General features: G+C 35.2%; 1 protein-coding gene across 1 annotated transcript; it reads right to left on the bottom strand.

The window, feature by feature from the left end:
- Positions 1–12411: 12411 nt before the first annotated feature.
- On the bottom strand, positions 12412–16622 carry LOC124631532 (fungal protease inhibitor-1-like). The gene is made up of 3 exons (XM_047165977.1): positions 16521–16622; positions 15205–15404; positions 12412–12621 (listed from the first exon to the last, which is right to left on the bottom strand). Exons 2-3 carry the CDS (start codon positions 15401–15403, stop codon positions 12503–12505), a joined length of 318 nt encoding a protein of 105 aa, XP_047021933.1. The 5' UTR covers position 15404; positions 16521–16622; the 3' UTR covers positions 12412–12502.
- Between the last annotated feature and the right edge of the window lie 6968 nt (positions 16623–23590).

Below are 23590 nucleotides of genomic sequence, written 5' to 3'. Positions count from 1 at the left end.
AGCAATTTTTAAATGAAAACCAAAATTAATTTAGCGAATTAGCAGAATTAATTTTGCAAAAAAATACATTCTACACCCATCTAAAATTAATTTAATTCTTTGTACGCTATGAACGTGCCGTTGAGCAAGGTTTTAATTTTCAGGCTTTGTTATATACGATATGATCTAAGTTTCGTGTAAATAAATCACGGATAGATATGTTTAAAATTCAACAATTAGCTACCAATTTTAATTTGGATGCGAAAATAAAAATAACCATCATTATGTGGAAATAACCTTATTTCAGGTTTGAGTAAACTGACATTGGTGTCAGTTCCAAAATAACGGATTTGGCCAGTGTCATGTATAAAAATAACATTGCGAATTTTATAAATAGACCTTTATTTATAAATCGAGGGTTATTCTAAGCTTTCATAACTTGCTCACATAGGCGTGGAACCCCTTGAACATTCTGTCGTGTGGTGCACAGCCAGCCAATTAATAGGGAGCCAATTTTCTCAAGGAGTCCCACTTATGTTTACTTAGGTGCACATATGCAGTACAAAATGACTTAATAGGGTCCCCATTCATCTCGGAGCGCGCTTGAAACAAACGTATTTAGGTCAAAATCACTGCCACGGTCTGTTTAACGATTTGGACTTTTAAAATCATAAATATTAAAAACCGGAACTAGGTCAGCTCTTTCGAGGCTTCTGTAAGGCTAGAGGGTTAAAAACTTTTTAACATGCAGGAATTGATTTGAAATAAGTTCAAAATCCGCTTGAGTTTGACCCATATCGATGTTGCGCCCGTAATGTACGTACATGAGGCACGTTGCACTGACGTCATATATCTCTCTTCCACTACACACGTTGTAAAACTACACACGCTTCGAATGTATTATGTGCATACACGAAGATTTACTCACACCGTTACCAAGAAATTGCCTCAGCTTTTGTGAGATTGGATATATTCCAACTATGCCAAGTCTTAAAAGAGTTTCTTTTAGAAAAGAAAAAGTTTTGAATTCAATTTATGTGCAAAGTATTGGAGGAATACCAAGAAGATGCTTTACAGCTTGATTAAGCTTTGCAACTTTGTAGCAACCAATTGCTGGTCTTGTAAAAACCCTAAAAAAGATCTAAGGGAATAAAATACTGTAATTTATTATCAAAAATATAGTCCATTAAAATAAAGTTATGTTTTACAAGACTTTATATAAAGACGTTTTTCAATAGAGCGATTAAAAATGAAATGAAATATAGGTAAGTAGTATTTTACATATTATGTTTTAAAGTGACTGAACTTAACTGACGCCAGAATTAAGCGAAGTTTGTACCCATAAACAGCGTACATACAACAACACAATGATTTGAATTGTCGTATTTACGGTTTTAACTAATTCTAGATTGCACCAACCAAATTCAACCAAAATTGTCAATCTTACCTTGCTGCAGCGGAAACCGGACGAGGCTATGGCAACAACCACAGCACTAAGTGGAATATTAAATGCTTCGCTCGGAGATGGGTAGCTGCATCTTCGAAGTTAAAAAGTATACCATGATGCGCTCCCCAACACAAATACCCATCTCGGTGAATATGGCCTCCCAACTTGCAGGAGGCCCTAATGGACTGAGCTACTACCTACTGCTGGAGCAGTGGACGCTTTAGGCTGTGATGACCACCAAAATACACATTTAAATGAATATTTTTTAAACAAAGTTACTGAGTTGTGACAAGTAAGCTACTTTCTGATTAAAGGTTGTTTACGTTCACTACCGCCTTTACAGCCAACTATGCAACAGTTCTCCATTTAAATATACCTTCCGAAAGGAAAGTCTTAAGAGGAGGTTTTCACCTTGGTTTCGTTAAATAAATAGATGCAGGAAATACGCTACGTCATAAGGATTTAACATATAATAAAAATGTGTGTATGAGTAGTTAGTATTATGTATCATTTTTCTTGACACAAATATTGTATTAGATGTGCTTCGCCATTTATATTTAGCCAAACAACTGTGTGCCCGAATTTACATGTAAAATAATTTTAATTGTATGTAGGATATGAATGCTATAATATTAATTATAACTAGCATGAGTTTGTCAAATAGCTTTTGAACTATTCAGATACGAAACAATCCTTAGAATAAACGTACCGTAAGCAAATATGGAGCGTACTCGGAATATTGTAATAATACAGTAGATACTATTTGTATGGTTGGCAACCAAATATAAAAAGCTTGCACTGGAACAAGTAAAAATTCGATATTAGTAGGAAAAAACGGGAACAGATAAATATTATATACAATAATATTAAGAACGTTATAGGAAATATAAAAAAAAGTAGACAGTTTTTAACAAGTCAAAAAACGATCTTGGCTGTTTTTGCCTTTGTGGCTTTGTAGAATGTATGATTTGTAGAAAGTCATGAATGCACACATCGATTTACATACATTTACATTGCTATATGTATATAGGCAACAAGAGCATTGTTATCCTACTTTCCCTGGCGACTCTACCGACAGTGTACAAGACGGCAAATATCAATCTCTTATGATATTGGATATCAATAGCTGTACTCTATAGTACACTGTGTAGGCGATATTGCCAAATCGTTTATTATCAAAGGACGTTTGTTCTATAGGTTTTACTTATAAAATGCTGGTGTCAAATTCTGAAGAAAAGAATTGATTTAATATAAACTTCTTAGTTCGTGTATTTTCTTTGATCAATAGATATTATTGTATTTTTATAATTACCTGCAGGTATCGTGGGCCGTGTCCCATAATTTAAGAGACGATACTTAAAAACATCTTAGACGACTTTTAGATATTAAAGAAACAAATTAATAAATGTAGTCATCCAATTAAGTCGTGAAGTAGTATTACTAGAAATCGGGATTAAAAATCTCTTTTAAAATAAAAATGTTATTTTATTTTAAGAGATTTTTAGTAAAAAAAAAAGCTAAAATAGGAGAATGAAGGATGAAAACAATTGTGTGTAAAGCCAAAAAAATAAATATATATAAAAAAAAAAACAAAATGCGCAGGTGTTGCGGATAAAAAATCTCTTGTATTATTTAGTACGTATTATTACCGTAAAGGCAATTAAAACTATACCAAGGATAAAATCTGTAACATACTTTTTTGCGAGTTTAGGGTAAAAATGGTCACTTGAGTGTTACGTAACGTTTAGACAGGGGGCGGGGGGTACAGAAAGATATTACGGTGCGTTACAAGGGGAGGAGGGACGGTCAAAAATCTTCAAAAATTGCGTTACGTAATACTTGAACGCTCCCAAATACTGTGATACGACCTTTAACTAATGAGATAATAAATTGTACTTGGCATAATTAATAAAATTGCAAAATTGTATAAGTGCATTTGAATGCCAAATATTAATAATCTATAATTTATTGAAATATTCATTGCAAAATTATTAACTAAGAGTGTCTTAAAACAGGTCCGAGTATCAATGCCAGGCAGAAATATCATGGATAGTGATTTGTTGCCAACAATGACAGCAAACAGTGTGTTTTATTGGGTTGGTTTTATATTGGGCATTAAGGCTTACCGAAATCAAAGAGTTCACTGCCACCAAACTGTTGCGTGCCCATTATGCCATCTGAAGCTTTTTAAGTTGTTTTGTTGGCAATAAAATAAACTTGTACATCCATCATACTAATAGTACAAGTTATTTCTAATTCTTTTGAAACCCCTAAATAGAGGCCTTCAGGCGAATTCAAGCCTGGCTAGCTTCAAATAGATATAAAACATATTTCATGTAGGCACTACGGACCATTTACTCGGTGTATTTACTAAAGTATTTCAGTTCCATTGCTACCCTTGTCAAATAGCCTGAATGATGTTATCATCCCATTTACCTAGTTCTGGATGTTTATAGAAATGTTGACATATTGTGTAAGGAGGGAATTGTTCCAGATCTTCTTGGTGCGACCCAGCTATTGGCAGACGTAACTATCGATATTGTCTGCGTTGAACAGATGTTATTGCATGACAAATAATGATCATTTTTGTTGCTATATTTAATTTCGTTATAATAGATTCATAGAATGCCTACTTAAAATAATATTGACACAGATAATTTAAGGCCATGAATATCTGATGAATTTACTAAATATCTTTCAAAGGTCTTGCAAAACATTTATCGGCTAGAGATAATTTCTTTGCTTTATTTATTTAATTGCACAATATTTGGAAATTGAACTAAGTGTTAATCACATTTCTAATGTAAGGGTCACGTGAGACATCAATTTGGGAGCCGGATCGGATTTTTTCAGGATGAGGTTACACAATACAATTTCCGCATTTTCGCATATCCGCATTTCCGCATTTCCGCATTTTTTACATAAATGCGCCGATGCGCATAACTTAAATACTAGATCTAAACTAAAAAATAAACTTATTATACCGAAACACAGAACACAGGGATATATAGGCTAGCTTCAAATACACAGCATCGAAAATATGGAATAATATTCCCCCACCATTAATTTTAAAAACAAGTGTAAACAGTTAGTTTTGGAAAAACAGAAAAATATTTAATAAATGCCTATTATAAGCTGTGTATTCGAACTACACATTGTACCTATCACTTATTATTCTATTATTATACTAACTGCCACACTCAGAATGGATACTTAAATTAGTCCTAATGAGTCCTTAACTAATTATCATTAAATCTGTTAATGAACGATACATCCCAGAGACGAAATTTAAGGGTTCATTAGTTAATGACAGCTTTAAGTATCCGTAGGGCAGAGTATCGTCAAATTGTCTTTGATAATGCTTATCGATAAACGAAAGGTGTAGCCGCACCTTAAAATGTGAAATTATTAAGTAGCAAAAACTGTTATTTAAATACATTAAAACCTTGTATATCAACAATAGAAATAAGAATTTGTTAATTTCGGGATCGTTTTTACGTAAAAACACCTATTTTCATGTAAATGATATAAAGTACATGGAAACTTTTTTCTGGTATCACTGTCAATATTGTACTGTCAGTGTCAAGGTTACGTTTAAAATTCTTGTTCCGTTAACCGTCAGGAAAGAAAAGTGTGTGGAAAAGTGTGATAAGCTCTGAAATAAATAGCTTTATCTTAACATATTATCATGGTAAGTTTCGTTTCTATAGACATTAGTAGCTGCACATATGTATTTGAAGAATTTAACTTGTGCTTGTTTCATTTTAGGAGTCTTCAGGAACAAGAGCCCCACGCAAACGTGTGGCTAATTTCACGGCGGACGAAAAAGCTTTGTTAGCACAATTAGTTAAAAAGAGACCAATCGTGGAATCTTAAATAACAGATGGCAAGTCAGTCGCCAAGAAACAAGCAGCATGGGATAGTATAACATAGGAGTTCAATCAGGAATCAATCACCAACTTCCAGACTACGGGCTGCTTTGTGAAAGTTTAAGAAAACCCAAAAAGCGATTTCGGCCCGACCCGGGAATCGAACCCGAGACCTCGAGCACAGCAGCCGCGCTTGCGACCACTAGATCAACGAGGAAGTCAAATAAACTTTGTACTACATAATTGGCCTCTTGTTCAACAATTAAAAAAATATTCCTCTTATTTTATGGATTTTTATTTATTAAAAATTATATTATGAGAAAAATCTATCAACTATAGATTGTCGCACCAAAAATCCATTGCTGTTGGTTGTGCTTTCACGCCTTTCACTCAGGACAACATCATCATTCTCAATATGAGGAGATTCCCAGTTCTTTGGAAAAAAATCATCAACCTGTAAAGAAATATTATGCAGTGTCGCACAAGCACATATAACAGCCACAACTGTATCCATCTTAATGCCCATGCCAAGTTGGAGACAAGGAAACCTTCTTTTCCAAATGCCAAAGCATCTTTCCACAGTATTCCACATTATATTTTATTTGGCTTCTGTTGTAGTTTTCTTGTGCAGTTGAATTTGGTGATAAAAACGGTGTCATTAGCACATTGCTAACTGCATACCCGCTGTCCCCTAAAATTATCCCTTTTAACACACCAGTATTCAGTCTTTGTTTACTTGCACTGCTGTTATAAATAAAACTATCATGGGTACTGCCAGGCCACCGGGCTACTAGATCATAAAATTCCAAGTTTGTCCCAGTGACTGCTTGAACATTGATAGAAAAATACCCTTTTACATTCCTATAGACTTCTAAAGTTACTCCTCCTGGGCTTCTTATTTGGCCCCACTACTCTAAACCTTCTGGTATAGTCTACAAAATCAATAAAGTCAAGCAAATCACTCATCTTTACTTTATTGTTAAAACATTCCTATTCCTGAGACTTTTTAAAATATTTTATTTACTTTTATAACCTCAAACATAAATGTCAAAATCAATCATTAGCAAGTTAAGTAAAGGTTTTGCTTTACTTAACTTTAATTGTCATTAAGGGATGCTAACGGATCATTAATTGTCTCTGAGAGTGAGCTTTTTTAAATCTATACTAAGGAGCCACTTAAGTAACCATTAACTGACTCTGAGTGTGGCAGTAAGATCCTAATTTAATATATTCTTTAAATTAAAGAATAAAAAGCCACGTCCGACAAACTTTTATTTCTTTTTTTTTTTACTTTCTATTTAGTTTTTTTCTGTAATGTATGATCATAGTGTTAAAGATGTACCTTCATTGTATTTGATTTTACTGTAAACGGGAGTCAAGGGTTCGAGCTGAAAACCAGCGCTTGGCAACCCCTTTTGGGAAGCCTAAGCATAAGCTGACGCTCGAACCTTTTGCTTTCGGTATTATAGCCTCCATGTTAAGTTTTTTTTTTCTGTTTGCTGTAATACTGGAAACAATAAACTTCTATTCTATTCTATTCTAAATTATATTGTTTCTGAAAAGCATTCTGCAAAAATCCGATCCGCTATCAAAATTGATGTCCCATGTGAACGTTGTGTAAACTCTTCATCAACATAATGCATGCCATCTCTTATGCATACTTACGTCACAACCTTCCCAGCGTCATAATTCTCGTCTCTTATTAAGGTAGGTCAAAAGCTTGTTTGTGCACCTGTAACTCTGAAACTAACTCAGTAAGGCCGTGCTCAGCGGAACGCGCAGTAAACAATGAAAATCTATAAAAACTTTATGAGCTTTCATTGTTCTTGAATCACCTTCTCACCTTCAAACACGAACTTGCACTATACTTTGAATGCAATACCATCCATTTTACAGTCGCCTTTGTAATTTGTTTGGAGTAAGATTGTTTATTTTATGTCGGTCTTACAATTTTGCGCTTTAGTACTTGGTGCTTTGTTTATGTAGTTTAAAAGTAAATGCATTGAGATTACTATAGGATTTTTTTTTCAAGGGATAAATTCATAGGCTGAGTAGTAGAATAGCTCGTTATACCTATCATCGATTTTAACCATCCCCATCCATAGACCAACTAAGCTGAAATAATATGGTTGGTGAACTAAGAGCGCCTAGCATCTTATCAATCGTAATTTTTAAATTAGAAAACAATTAAAAAATGCCTATATAGTAACACTGTTAACGCAAATAGAAAAAAATATGTTACGTTTGGTACGTAAATAATTCACTGGGCTGTCACGTACGCCATTTTAATTATTCGTTTGTGTTGGTGTTGCCGTCAATATGTTACGAACTAGAGCCGATACTTTGTTGTTCACTAAACATTCATTCTCGAGCCTCCCACATTTTCCCAACTTCGTTTTATTTTTAGGCTGTTATACTGACGTAAGCCTGATAACATCAACTATCATTATTCAGGCGTTCCAACGGTACCTTTCAATCACCTTGAAACAGTCTATAGAGCAAGGAAAAAGCTATTAAACAGAATATCAGATGAAAAGCTAGCAAAGAGGAAAGGAGCCCTTGAGATACTGTAGAGCTTCTTGAAGCAGTTTGCCTTTTCATCGGGTAGTTAGTCTGGAAGGAAGTTAAGGAATTGCACTAATAATACTCAGAAGTAAGAAATTGAATCAACCCGAGCACATAATTATAAAGAGAACGAGCTATTGAAAGACCTACAAGGCATCGTTAGTGTACCTACTTTTGTACATACGTACTTACGTCGATACGTAGATGTTAAGTAAGAATCGTGCAGGCGCGCGCTCAATTCGTTTAATTAATTTCATTACCACGCTCAATGATCAGGAAAGGTAAACATCGTAAGGAAACTGTAAGTGCTATGATAAAAGTATAGAAGAAATTGATCCAGCCGGAAAATGTAGGGTGCACAAGAGCCATGCTATATTTATGTGCGTAAACGGAACCCTTATAGGATCACTTTGTTGTCCGTCTGTCTGTCTGTCTGTCTGTCTGTCTGTCAAGACCCTTTATCTCAAGAACGCGTGGACGTATCAAGCTGAAATTCACATGAAATACTCAGGTCTATTGTCCCTTTAAGCTGTGAAAATATCAATCTTCTAAACCAAGCCAATCACAAGATACATCCGATTATGTCGATATTTTCAACAAATTTTCGACACTCGCAAAGGAATCAAAACCTACAGGATACTTCCCGTAAACTCAGAGTCTTGAAATTTGGCACGAAGCATTGTCATATAATGCAAATATAGGAAAAATTTCGAAAATCTCATTTTTTTAGTTATATAATATAAAAAAAATATTTTAATAAAATGAAACTTACTACCTTATTTCTCACGAACGAATAAAGGTATAAAATTGAAATTTAAATCAAATACCAAGGTTTATTGTCCCTTTAGGCAGTCAAAAAATCAAACTTCTAAGTTAACGCGATCAAAAGATACAGCAGTTTTACCGACACCTTAGACGAATTTCCGTCACACGCTAGGGAATCAAAACCTACAAGGTACTTCCCGTGAACTCAGAATCTTAAAATTCGGCACGAAGCAACGTTATATAGTACAGATAAAGGAAAAATTGCGAAAATGATAAATTTGAAGTTACATAAAATATTAAAATATTATTTTTGCTTACATGACATAAAATATTTTTTTAATAATTATAAACTTACTACCTACCCTTTTTCACATGAACGCGTTGAGATATTAAAGTTTTGAATAAAACGTGAAATTCATATCAAACACTTCTTATATAATGGCCTCTAAACTGTGAAAAATTTTAAATCATTCAAAGGTCATTGGGCACCTTAGTATGAAAACCATACCCACGGCGGATACGAACGAAATATAGCACAGTATAATGATAAAGGCTCTGATTTACTATGGCATTAGTCGCATCAATGTGAACCATGGGAATCTAGAGAAAATCAGGTGTAAACATCAAATATTTTCCTCATTTCAATGGGGAATTTAAACGACCAAGTTTGACGGATTTGAGAAATCATTTCTTTGTAGTGAAAGAGTATACTCGCCGTTTATTTCCATTGTCATCAGGTCAGGATCTGATGATGGAAATCCTGAGAAATCGAGGGCAACTATCAGAAATTGTAGGCATGCATAGGATTAAAACTTGATTCTCAGATGTATGTCTGGTGATACTATCAAACAGTGAAGGTTAAGAGCTTATCTGATGATGGAGACGTGAGAAAGTCGAGAGAACTCGGTATGTTTTAGTTACGTCGTGTTTGGGCTTATATTATTCGTATTGACGAGAACTTTTCACAAAAGTTAAAAATAAAAACTTTTTACAAAAAAAAAACAACTTCTCAACAAAACTGTTTATATGCATCGGTCTAGATCTCGGTGGTTAAATAAATATAGATGCATCCTCTAGCTAGACACCGACTTCTAGACCGATGCACCTAACATCTTTTTAATTTCTTTCTTGCTTTTGTTTTCTTGTTGCTTTTTTATATGTTTGAAGTTGGATTTGTTTGTAAAATGCTACAAAATAAAATAATGCCGACTTTATAAAACAAAGAAAGGGACAGAATTACACTTTTGTCAAGGCTCTAGAAACGTAAAGCCAGCAGCCCCGAATCCTACTCTCTAGAAGTCGTTGTTACAATTCGAAAGCTACAAGTCGTCCGGCGGTTTCGAAAAAACCTGAAACTGGGGCTCTTTAGGTGATTAATCCCTCAAAAATAAAAGATCCCATTCCTGCAATGGCTGCTTTAACCCAAGTTAGTAGTGAATTCTCATCACCTAAAATAAAATAAGCTCCAACACAAGGTTACGTTATAAATTGTAAAGGAGTTCCCATAACTATATCTGATCTTAGCTGTCGATCCCACAATGGCAGTCAAACCTATCTTTGTGGAAAGTCTTCGCCAATACGAATAAAATATCCCCAAACACGTGGTAGTTGCAACATACCGTTCGGGAGTTCCCTTGACTCTCTGTAGTCTCCATAATCAAATCAGCTCCAAACCTTCACTGTTTACCAGTACCCTCAAAAATACACTCACATGTCTGGTTATGACTCGATGCGTGCCTACAATATTCAAGAGTTGCCCTCGATTTCTCAGGGTTTTCAGATCCTCATCAGATCCTGGTCATCCGGATTGGCACCTTCCTTCTTTATGAAATGTCTTTAACAATAAAAACTAGCATTGCAACCTGTACAATCCTCTGAAACTGCTTGTCTTTTATATTTTTCAAACGATCCTGGACATTCGTCTCCATGGAATTTTAATAAAATATTTATATTCAAAGAAACGTCATACCATTCTCCACGATTTAAAACTACTTTGATTCATGTCCGCCACTTTTTACAAAGCGGGTCAGATATGCCCCATGACCTTTAAGACACGTAAGACAGTTATTTTCAATCAGATTTCTGAATGATGGCTATAAAATGTTGTATATATAAATAACTTCAATAAAATAACTTTTACAAGGTACTGGCCTACTATTTTAGTTATATTATAAAATAAAAAATATTAACTATTTTGACTCTCACGAAATTACCATAACTATGATTGTTCTAAACTGAACGGTTGGCGCGAAACTCACTTTTTATCTGTACAGCATTTGTACGGAACCCTCGGTGCGCGAGTCCGACTCGCACTTGGCCGGTTTATTTTTAATGTGTTATGTGTGTGTGTGTTTCCTCGAGCACTATTTTGTACTTAACGATCAGAAGTCACAAATCTGCAGTTATGTTTAAGAAACATTCTCAATTATTGCCATGTTTTTTAACTAAATACTTTCTGTGTGGTATTCTTACATAGAACGTAGCTCCTTTTTCCAAAAAAAAAAAAAAAAAACTAGATGTAGAAGCTGTACAAAGGTAAAAGGTTCTCAATTTCCAGTGACCGCGGCTTGTCGAAGTGGCCATGTCGCAGCGTCAAGCGAAATGCTTTGTTCTAAAACACTGGTATGGCTGCAAGCATTCGGTTCAACTGGCTTTTTGTACTAGCATATACTACGACAATTATAAATTGTAAACCACTTTAAAGTCACTGCTGTAGTTTTGAAGTTTCATATGATAGGTAGCTTATGGATGTTTTTGGTAAGTAAGACCTAGGTAAGTACAGATCAAATCTATAAAATGTCCTTCTCCAAAAATATTAATGCAATTTATTAGGCTGTTGTACTTTGAATCCTTGAATGATTAATGCTCAATCCATCTCCATGTGAGAGGAGGCTTGTGCCCAGCAGTGGGACGATAAAAAGGCTGTAACAGACTTTGAATCCAGCATTATAGATATGAACAGCGGTTGGTAAATAATGAATATTTATAATAGCAAATATAGGTACCTAATATTCCTTCGCTAGGTAATCTTAATTGAGAATTTTGCAACTGTCATCTTAACATTAAGATTGACGTCAATCTCTCACTGATTAAACGCAGGTGTGCTATCGTTTAAATTAAAGCTGCTATTTATCTATTGATACTGTTATCTTAATATCTGCTTCTTAATAAACTATGAATCATTAATAATTATCTTAGTCAAAGTATATTTGATGCCGATTATGCAATTTGTATTTCAACAGCTACTGCAGGTTTGGCAGTTCACTTGTTCGTTCATTAATTTGAATCAAATCGACTGTCAATACAGACGGACCATTCTGTGTATCGTTCAGAAATCCTGAATGGTAACTTATCTCGATTAAGGTCGGCTAAGCCGTGTCTATTAGTCTGACTCGGTGATATTCCAGTTTTCCAAGCTTCCGCATAACGTTGGCAGGCGAAGGATTTATAGCATACCAGTGTATTTCGCAATTCCGAGGATAGTTTCGGGACGATAGCTAAGATAATCTAAATATCTAATAAAAAGGAGACATAGTTGAGGGATCAAAGTATTCGGTACATACTTTACAAAACTCTGTGGTGTCTGTGGTAAAAAATAAAAAGCAGTTTCTAGGTCTTTCACATAGTTTTAAAACTCTTTGAATCTATTGGCCTCCTCCGGTAAATAGTTCTAGCTATTGTGCAATGACAGTTAGGGAGAGGAAAGGGAGATAAAATTGAACAATAAAAAAGGAGTAATTAAAAAAGAACAGGGAATGCAGAATGATATAAAATAAACAGGCTAAATAGACTTTCAATTATTTACTCGATGCCATAAGAGAACACCTCTTTTTATGATCGTTATAAAATAGTATCAGTGAATAAACTAGGCAATAACTTAAACCCTAAGGGGGGCGTTAACACAAACACCTCGGAGACACTTGAGGGGCTCGCGACAGATGGCTGAGGGGGTCTCTCCCAGCTCCTTGCTGTACGTCTTACACGCAGCGCCCTCGTCTGAAAAGATAACACGATTTATTAAGAAAATTTCGTAATTTCCATTTCGGAAACACTTTGTTATTAAGCATCAAGTTTTTCTGCCTAACTTGTGAAGATGATACTTTTATCCGGAAATATTAAAACACGCTTGACACCCATCTAATATCTAATTTTATTTCATTCGTATATCTAATTTTATTTTCTCAGATCGTTTAACTCAAATTATACTAGGACAACAATTCTCAATAACATTGACAATAACATACAATTCTCAATAACATTGAGAATTGTAACCTACAGATGTTATAGAATATCTTATGCATTATAATCAGTAAACTACTAACTAATAGAGAGTCTACTGTAATGTTACGCCTCATGTGACCATCATTTACTCTGTTATGACACCATAAGGGAAGGAAACGTGTCATTGCTTGTAAAAATACGAGTATTTCCATTATTTTTATACAGTGGCGTTGTCTCGGCGACAATGTAATCACTTCCCGGGAGTGGCGTGGAGACTACAGGATTATTAGAAAGACGTGCTATTCTAGGCACTGCGAGACATTTTCTATTGGTGCCTATATTAATGATATTGTAAGGGGAATAATACCCTCGTATTATATGGGATTATGGTAAGCTGATTTTAAGGCTTCAGGCTTCAGAACAGGAACATTTTATATTATTTTTGTCTAAGAAATTTAAGTTCTTTTAAGAGCATACCTTTAGTAAGCAGAAATAGTACTTTTTCTTAGATTTAGATCTTGAAACTTTTTAAATATGATTGGTTGACACAAGTGTTTCCTAAATACATAATACGTCAATTTTTAAAAGCCTAAACTAATATTATTCTACCGAAGTAATTTCCATGAAACAGTTTTGCTTGTTCTTTCTGAAACAATATTAAAGTTTTCCGAGTTGTAACCGGCTTAGGATTTACCTCTACTTTGTAATAGGAAACGTGGCCTCCCATATGTAGGTACATAAGTTTATGAATAAACTAGTTGCTCTTGCATTTTGGGTATGAGTTCAATCCAGGTTAGTTTTGGTATACTTAGACCTGTATATAGAACTTTACTTCTCAAAATTAAATGTACAACACCTACCTATTGTATATTTTAACGAAATCTAGGGTTACGCTATTTGTATGTAAACAGGCCTATGACAGTTGAAAGTCATAACTTGCTCTACAGGAGGTTTCAATCCCTTCTACGTAAGGCTGCCTTTTAAGTTCTGACGTTTGCTAACCTATCGCGATTATAAAAAAAATATATATACATTTTCATCTTTTTGAATTTACAATTCGAAAACAAAAGATTTTTTTTTAATTGGTCGAATAGTTTTATTGTACTGTCTATTCAAAGGTGACAAGTCAGTTGTCAAAATGGAAATGTCTAAGGAAAAACGTGTGATAATTTTCTACAACTTTAAAAGGGGATTCTCGCCACTTCAGTGCTTTGAGGAGATTAGTTCTGTGTTTAGTGATGTAGCACCATGCTTTAAGATTGTAGAACGCTGATATTTAGAATTTCAACGTAAGCACTCTAGCTTCGGTGACAGGCCACGTGAGGGTCGTCCAAAAACCGCCATGACGCAAGTTTATGTCGAGGCTGTGCGGCAGCTAATCCTCGCAGACGGACATGTAACATACAGTAAAATAGAGGCATCCGTGGGCATTTCAGGGACCACTATCCAAAAAATTCTGCACGAGGAACTTGGCGTAAAAAAGTTGATCTCTCGTTGGATACCCCATTTTCTTAGCGACGACCAACAAACAGCCCGTGTAAGTTAGTGTCGCAAAACTCCGTAGTGATTTAACGGAGGAGAGTCAAAGCATGTCTATGATATAGTCAGGGGTGACGAGTCTTGAATATATGCTTGCGATCCATATTCCAAGCAGCAGTCAACTGTCTGGGTCTTCCAAGACGAGCCAAAACCGACCGGAGTCGTTCGTTCAAGAATCACTTAAAAAAAAATGGTTGCCTCGTTTGTGGCAAAGGGTGCCCACCTCGCCACTATTGTACTAGAATATTGCAAAACGGTTACCGCTGACTAGTATACCACTATTTGTTTGCCACAAGTCATCACCGAATTTAGAAAAAATAATTCAAGACCGAATGATCCTGCACCATGACAGTGCAAGTTCGCACACCTCCCGCCAAACAAATACGTTTTTGAATTCCCAAAATGTTAAAATTTTTGATCATCCACCTGACAGCCCTTACTTAAGCACTAACTATTTTATTACACCCTCCAAAATTAAGCAAATTCTTCGTGGTCTACCTTTCAGCACACCTGAAGAAGCTGTTGGTGCATGCAAATAGGCCGTTTGGACTACCCCCACTTTGGAATGGAATAAATATTTCAAAAACTGGTTTGAACGAATGCAAAAGTACATTAAATATCCCTAAGTATTCTTAAAAAAACAATAAACAGTAATAACCTATTGGATTGTCTATACTTATTTCAAACGACACAACTTAAAAGGCAGCCCTCGTAATACTTTTGGGTCCCAAAATGAGGATTTTGTATAAAGTACCTAATGAATGATTCTATATTGTATTACCATTGATTCTAACAGCTCATAAATACTAAAATACTTACTCAGGAAGGTGACACAAGCAGGACAGCAAGCGCACTTGCCGGCGTGGTTGGCGCGGTATACAGCAGGGGCGCGGCAGCTCCTTCCAGCCATGGGTGCGGCGCAGGGGTTCTGCTTGCAGTAGTTGGAACCGCAGACCAGGTCACCGTACACGACTGCTACAATGCACGCCAGCGCTAGTAGAATAAGGGTCGCCTTCATTCTGGAACATTTTTGAAATGGATGATAAGAGAGAAACTAACTTTAAGATGGGTAAATGATAAGGCTGTGGAGAAATTGTGGGCGGTGATAGAAACTATTGTGAATATTTGTGTCTTTTATTTGTATTACAGACGTATTTTTCTTAAATTCATAAGGCTGAATATAACACGCATATACATTGGTCATAATAGTGAGTTTGATATGTAATGGGACACTACACTTCAGCCCTACTATGAAAACAGTCAGTGTCCCCGTCCCCGACATGTCCGTGCAAGAGATTAATTAATATTCGCTCGTCGTCCGAGCTGCCCGTTCGCACAGACAATGTTTTTTGCTTATCGAAAAACTTCGGGCTATTTAATTGAATTATGCAGAAATCCAACATATAATGTAGAATAATGTAATAAATGAAGGCTTGCCCTCGTTTTCAATTCGCTCCCGACCTAACCAAATCAGAATTGATCCATCCGAGGGTTGGGTAAACCCCAAACGGTTTAGCAAAACTGAAAACAATCTTCGGAGACTGGCATTGAACGACAATAACTTGTGAGCGTGTTGCGAATCAACAATAAAAGGAAACGTTACAGGAAATACGTATTCCGGGATTTAGATTCGATCGACGATTGATACGCACTTAGTGGATTTATATATCGTAATTTGATGTCCTTTCACGAAGAGCGTTCAGTTATAATGGGATAAATAAATAAATAAATAAAATAAATAATGTCGGGACACCTTTTTCACACACGGTCGGTTAGCCCCATGGTAAGTTATTAATTAACTTGTGTTATGGGTGCTAACACAACTGATAAACTACATATAGCTACATATATACATATTTATAAATACATATCATAACACCCAGACCACGGCCAACAAGCATGCTCATCACACAAATGTCGACCGAACCGGGAATCGAACCCGGGACCTCAGGGATATGCGAGTGATAATGTATACGACGTGTGTACGACGTGTATTGTATACTATGTGGAAAATATTTACTTATAATGAGATAGCACTCGGCATATAATATAGTTGTTTTTCTTTTTATTAGCTGAGAGTAACTTTTATTTTTTTAATTAATAATAAGGGGGGTGGAAATATTTTTTAAACTTACTTGATTTTTGTGGAGAGGATTACTTCGTGCGCACTAGACGAAAGTTGCGATGTATAATGCGATTGAGAAAGCGAATATGAGCAATTATAACAATATCCGTAGATAACCCCGACCCTGTTTACTTGTCGACTTGCTCCAAAGATCGTTACTATCTGTTATTATCTTACTCACTTGTTATTAAGAAACTAAGTTTTTCTGAAAAATTGCAGCACTAAAGTATTTCTAGGTACAATATATTCCTACTGGGCGTTTCTCGGGGTTTTGCCTGTGTTCCAAAAAATCCTTCCCGTTACCACTATACATAGCCTTTGTTACTCGGGGTTAATTAAGTAGGTATGCTAGTGGTAATTTTTTACAATCAATCAGTACGTTGTCTTAAGGTCAAATAGACATTCTTTACTACAATATGTACATTTAATCTTTATAATATCTATTTAGTTAATGTAAATATTTATAATTATATAGCATACACAAATAACGGGATTGGTTCACTTGCTTTTGAACACAAGGTAGCCTTGAAATCGTACGTAGACTCGCTTCCTATCAAATGAGCAACTAAAATATTTTCCCAAATATTGTTGTGTTTCAAGAGTTTTATGTTCTCGCTGGTATTTTGTATCTTTCGAGGAATCTATAATTTATTTCTTGCCTATAAATTTCTTCAAGGCATCTTGCATGCATACTTCTGGGAAATTAAAGGAAGAAAATGTAAAACTGCCTGAAACTGACTTCGTAAACTCTGTTTCCTAGTACCTACGTTTTGCATCAAATATATTGTTGCGCAAATTCTCTAACATTCTAGGAAGTGTACGCGTATATCTCTGGGATTTTCCCAAATTTTCCTCAACTTGTAGAATACTAGGAAGGTGGATTATTTTTCTTATCTGTATTTTCCATCCCATTTAAAATCAACAAACCATATCGGTCAACCAACGATGCATATGATAACGAAAGAAAAAGTATCTTTATTCATTGAAGTTGGCCAAACACCGTGGAAACTTAATCCTTTTGGGACGTAATGTAGACTATAAGAATAACATAGAATTAAATATAAACCAGTCGGTTTTTTCATGACGTTCAGCGTCAACTGGAATTCATTGCGATAAAGATGTTTTTGTTCAATTAATTATATGTTTCGGAGAACTGTAACTAAGTGCTCTTATCTTGTTCTCGGTACTTCTTAAGTGTATGCTGTTTTTGACGCAAACATAAACTTATTGATGTAAAAATTTCACAGGATTTTATGGTTCATAAGTTAGAATAAATTAATTAAATCGGATGAAAGATAAAAGAGTTACAAAGCTTCTAATACAAAGTTTCTAATGTTATGTCTTCTGTGAAAATAGAGATTGTGCTAAACTTTGGATAGGAAAGTCAATATTTCGTGTTTTATCGTTTTATAAGGTACTGTTAAAAGTCAGGAAGGCTTATTTGACTTTGATTGGAGTTTGGGCTTTCATCAGATCACAGTGTTATTCTTGGACGGTAAAGCCATGTCGTCGTCATCATCAGCACGCCATAGGCCTCTTGTCAGAGAAGAAATAAGCATTATTTGCCAGTTACCTAAATTACCCAACTAGGTATAAATAAACATACGATTTTTCTTGTATACATTCTATGTTAACTATTATCACTTCATCTTTGCTACAAAGACGTGAATCCTTTTACATAGAACAGAAGAAACACAACATAAACAAAAAAGCACTTTGCAGTGTAGTTATTAAGTCAGTAATTCAAAGGTTCTTGCGACTTGCATTAGCGTGCTAAGACTCCGTGCGTCCCGACGTGCTTAACTCGTCTACAGACGACGTTTACTCATTAATTTTGTATAAAATACTTTGTTCATTTTATATACTTAGTATTATAAAATACGGTTATTAGGTGTTACACTAATGATAGTTACGTGCGATGATCTCGAGTTGGTTTACGATCAAATAATTGAGAAGTGTATTGAACGATTCTCATATTTTTGAAATTCATCATCATCCTCCGAGCCTTTTCCCAACTATGTTGGGGTCGGCTTCCAGTCTAACCGGATTCAGCTGAGTACCAGTGCTTTACAAGAAGCGACTGCCTATCTGACCTCCTCAACCCAGTTACCCGGGCAACCCGATACCCCTTAGTTAGACTGGTGTCAGACTTACTGGCTTCTGTCTACCCGTAACGACTGTCAAGGATGTTCAATGACAGCCGGGACCTACAGTTTAACGTGCCATCCGAAACACAGTCATTGGTGTCTAAGATATACTTAGATAGTACATACAAACTTAGAAAAGTTGCATTGGTACTTGCCTGACCTGGGATCGAACCCGCGCCCTCATACTCGAGAGGTTGGTTCTTTGCCCACTCGGCCACCACGACTTTTTTTGATATTTTTGAAATTACCATAGTATAATTTTTCTCGACATGGTTTATTTGCCTTGAACAATAAGGTGCTCCATTTGTCAAAGTGTTTGTCGGTCTTCATTAAAGTCAAAAGTCAAAACTTGTTTATTCTAATTAGGTTGAAAATTAGTTTTTGAGCGCCATCAGTTCAGTAACACAATTCTCAGAACTTATTTTTACCACTTCCCATATTTTATCTTTTTAGCCAGCAAACGTCCGGGCAATTCGCAGAAATCTCCATATAGTTGTGAAATAATTCCTGAAATAAAAATGAAAGCGTTTTATTAAAGTAAATGCAAATGCAGCGACGGCGACCCGCGGTTAGGAGCCGACAGCCGCAATGTGTTTTTTAAACAAACGTACACAATTTAATATTCAAATTTATTGCTGACCACAAATGTACGTGTTTGCCACGCGTGCCGGAAGATACATTAAGTGCCAAAATGCCTGGATGACGGAATTTTCATGAAAAATTCATGTCCGCCAAAATAATTCCATGCATTGCAAAGTCTAGTTTATTTGAGAACGGCTTATCAAAGGCTTTGCCGTCTTCAAACAAAAACGTAACTAATTAGAACTCCGTGCATTACTGTCTAAATAATTTGTGTTCCGTCGTTAAATCTTAGTTAGCTGCGCAAGTTTGCCGTCTTCGCCACAGTTCTGAGAGCCCAATGTGACTCACTGTCATTAAGGTCCCGATGCAAGCAGAGGATTCATTACACTAACGAGATCAAAGTGTAACTCAAATACCTGATTGTTTGTTGCACGCGTCATCTCTCTCAAAGGACGTTTGTTTCGCCAGATTACATAAGTTCAGTAGACAAACAGAGGCTGTTATATTGTTTACGCGATATCAAGTAATCTAATTCTGTGTCTAATTAATTAAATCTGACGAAGATAGACAACGAAATACAATAAATAAAAGCGGCGTAGTACAAATAGTAACGTCCAAATACAGTAAAACTTGTTATCTGATTCTATCTTTATCGGAGAATCAATCTATTCTCCGTAGCGTAGGCCGGCTACGGCGTAGCAAACAGGCAATGTTTACGTCGCTGTTGCTACAGAATTTATTATGTGTATGAGTTTATACTTTTTACAAGTTTTCGCTCCTACGTAGTATGAAGTTGGCCGGAGTTCATTAATTATTCATCGTGGAGAACGTATTCGGTATGAAGCCCATACTTACGAAGGGCTCACTTAATTCAGGATGCTTTTTAAGAATTTGTATATTTTTTAAGAATAAAGTGTTAAAAGTATCCTTGCACACTTTTGCTGTATTGCATAAGTACATGAGTGAATTTTGATATTTCTTACACTTTTACATTATACAATAGGTTTTGAAATCAGTAACTTAATACAAAATATACATACGTAACAAACCTAACAACATTCATAAGAAATCTTCTGGTAGTTCTATTGCAAAGGTATTTTTTAATTTATCGTTGCAGACATTCATTATTGGATGAATCCGAGCTAACATATATCTTCAAAGAGTTCTTACATATATATATGTACAATACATACCTACTTAATTTATTCACTTCGTTTAGTAATGAAGTCACAAATGCTTCAAAAACCGATATGCGTCTGACTCAATAGTGTGGAACATTTCATCACAGCGAAGTTTTCAGTGTTCAATTTAAATTCTCTTTCGGGTCATCTGTATCACAATAACTACTATTCACAAAACGTACGGATATTTTGAACCCAGTATCTAGTTCAGTATTTCAACTAAAATCAATGTTTGTTTTAAAATTCGGTGTTTCAAAAGCTATCGATTGGTTTGCACTGTATTTGTTCAGCTTTTATCGTCACAGTCCGTGACCACAACACTGGGTTTCAAATTGAAACACAAAACAATCTTAAGCTATCAGGCTTTATTAATGTCAATTTACGGGCTTTTATTTGGGTATTTATTAAATAAGTTAAGACAATGTGTTTAATTAAACATGTTTCTAATATTACAATAGTTAGTTTTAAGGGATCTAGTTGCAGTTTTTTTTTAATGGTGAGCAATACCAACCGCCATACTAACTATAGTACCCTGTTGCAAAATTGCTCTTGCTACGCGAAATTGACCTTAATAATCAAAGAGTTCCAATTTTAAAAAGTGACACGAACAAGATCACGTGACATGATTCCGATTGACAAATTATAATGTTCATATGCATAGATAATGTAAAAGGCGTCAGGTGGAAGTGAGACCTGAGGTCGACCTTTACCGTTCGCTCAGAGAATGCCGCACTCTAATGGACTTTTATGGACCTCCTAATGAAATTTTGTGTACTTACCTAGCCCAGCTGAGTGGCAATTGGCATATCATCTTGCGTTGGCGGCCCAGCTCAAATGTAACGTTATCTTAAAAATAACTTGAGGTTTGTTTACCTATTTCATTAAAATGATTGTTTTAGTTTGGGTAAATGACCTGTTTGTTGTGAGATGTCCTATTAATAATCTTGAAGTTAGGTATCATACTTTATATTGCGAGTTCAGTCACATTTATTGTAAGTCAAGCTCCAGAGATATTATTAAGGTATTTTAACCTTGCTTGTCAATGTAACATAGTTGAGAAAAAGCTCGGAAGATGATGAACTCTGATTGTTGGTATGAATTACCAGATCTATCTAGATCAACAAGGTTTTAAGCACGCTTTTAACCCATCGAATACAACAGAATTATTGACAAATTGTTAGCACATTTATTTTCACAAAATTTTAGTTGATATAAGTACACCTATAGGCCATGTATTTCGAAGGTGAAGGGCCGCGTTCGAAAGATTTTTTCTTGTGCAAACAATACTGAAGGTGGCGAGCAGTGAGCAATGTGTGCAATTAATTAAAAGCCGCAATCCGAGCTATGTTGACCGACGGTGTCTCGCCCGCGCCCCAACTCGCCCGCATCTCGGCCGACTTGCGTACTTACCTTACAGATCCTATTACATAACTGATGACGCACGTTTTATAAATAAATCAAAATAATTCGGTTTATTTATTTTTTGGTATCAAATTGTTTTGTTTTTGTTTAATTTTTCGGTTACATCGGGTTATCTAAATTGTACTCGTTATCAGAACTGCAAATTAAAATTCTTATATATTTTTTTACTAAAATGTAATTTTGGCCATTCTTTAAGGCCTGCTTATGCGTAGTGTGTGTTCGTCCGTAGTATGTGTATAGTACTCAAATAAATTAATTTCATTCAGTTAATGATTTTCAAATATAATACAAACTTAAAATAAAATCTAGGCTAAGATATGTTGATATCTCGTAACCAAAAATAAAAATTAAGAACCTGCATTTTATAAATGATTTTTTTTTTTCTAATTCGATTTTATTCAGACCCAGTCGAAGTATTCGCAATTATTATACTTTCAAATGAGTTAAAATATCCCAATAAGTATTAAAAATGAATCGATAATAATAATATGTATTTATTCAACTAAGCTATAACTCGAACCTTTTGCTATTCGAAGTAGGCATTACTTGTTACCGTCTGCTGAATTTCAATTTTACTCATTTCCAACATTATAATTCTTGAATTCGACAATCAAAGCCCTCAATGGTGCCTCTGGTTATTGACTCTTCGACACAATAGCCAAGCCTTCTATAGAACCTTCATGAAGGTTTAATATTTCTGTCGACTAAAATCGTAATCTAATTAAAGTCCATTTGGGTCGTTGTTTATCCGAAGTTCAATGGAAACTTACTGTTTCTGTACAATAAATATTGAAATTCTTTTACGCTTGCTCGTATTCGGCCATGAGGAAAAGCCGTGTCAATCTGAGTTAGGCTCACTTGGGTTCTTTATAAACCTTTTCGTACCTCTGAGGGTACGCTAAAATATTTGGCTGTAAATTTCTTATGGACGACATTTTATAGACATTTCAATAAATCGATTTCTAAGAAGACGCAAAGCTTGTCCCTAGGTGCGTAATATAAAACATTTTGAATAATTTCTTACATTTTATAATATACTAAAAATATAAAAATGTTTCGGGTATTCGTTTAAATGAAATTAGGTGCGCAATGACCCATATCTTATTCTAACACAATTTTGCTTTTAAGTAAATTCTTTAAAACGTTGTCAAAATGTTTCATAAACTTTTTTCAATGCTCGTCACCTAACTTTCGTGCCTGAGGTTCTCTGATGAGAAACATAGCGATCGCTGAAAGCAATTTCGATTTCATGTTTAGAGCACAGTACTTAATTTACAAAAGTTCTGTTAGCGTTGTGTGACGTAAATGGCAGCTTATTACCACTTGACAAGTGATATGATACGACAGCCTCGCGGTTTTCTTGTAAGCGTTCATAAATATTTTAATGACATAAAATAAAATGTTAATAAATTCTAAATCTTGTGAGGAGAACACAACATATGAAACATTTTATTTATAGGTACACGTAAGAGTAGCTTTGGAGCTCTGCCTGTATGTGATGGCTTATTAATAAGCCCCGAAAAGTTTTATAACAAGTCTTTACGAATATAATTCTTCTAATTTGGTATCAAAGGAATCAATATCAAACAATAATAGGCAGAAAGGAAATTAAATACTTCGGTAAAGCAAAAGCAAATTAATGACATGGCTTTTAATTTGCGAAAGCATTCATTATCCGAAGCCGTCAGCGTCGCGGTGAGCTCTCAGTCGCGAGGCCCCAACAATAACGAACCTACAGTATAGATATA

Source organism: Helicoverpa zea, chromosome 6 (assembly GCF_022581195.2).
Source record: "Helicoverpa zea isolate HzStark_Cry1AcR chromosome 6, ilHelZeax1.1, whole genome shotgun sequence".
In the NCBI taxonomy this organism is placed as follows: domain Eukaryota; kingdom Metazoa; phylum Arthropoda; class Insecta; order Lepidoptera; family Noctuidae; genus Helicoverpa; species Helicoverpa zea.
Note: the sequence above shows the minus strand (reverse complement) of the source record. Positions and strands in the feature narration are given on the sequence as shown.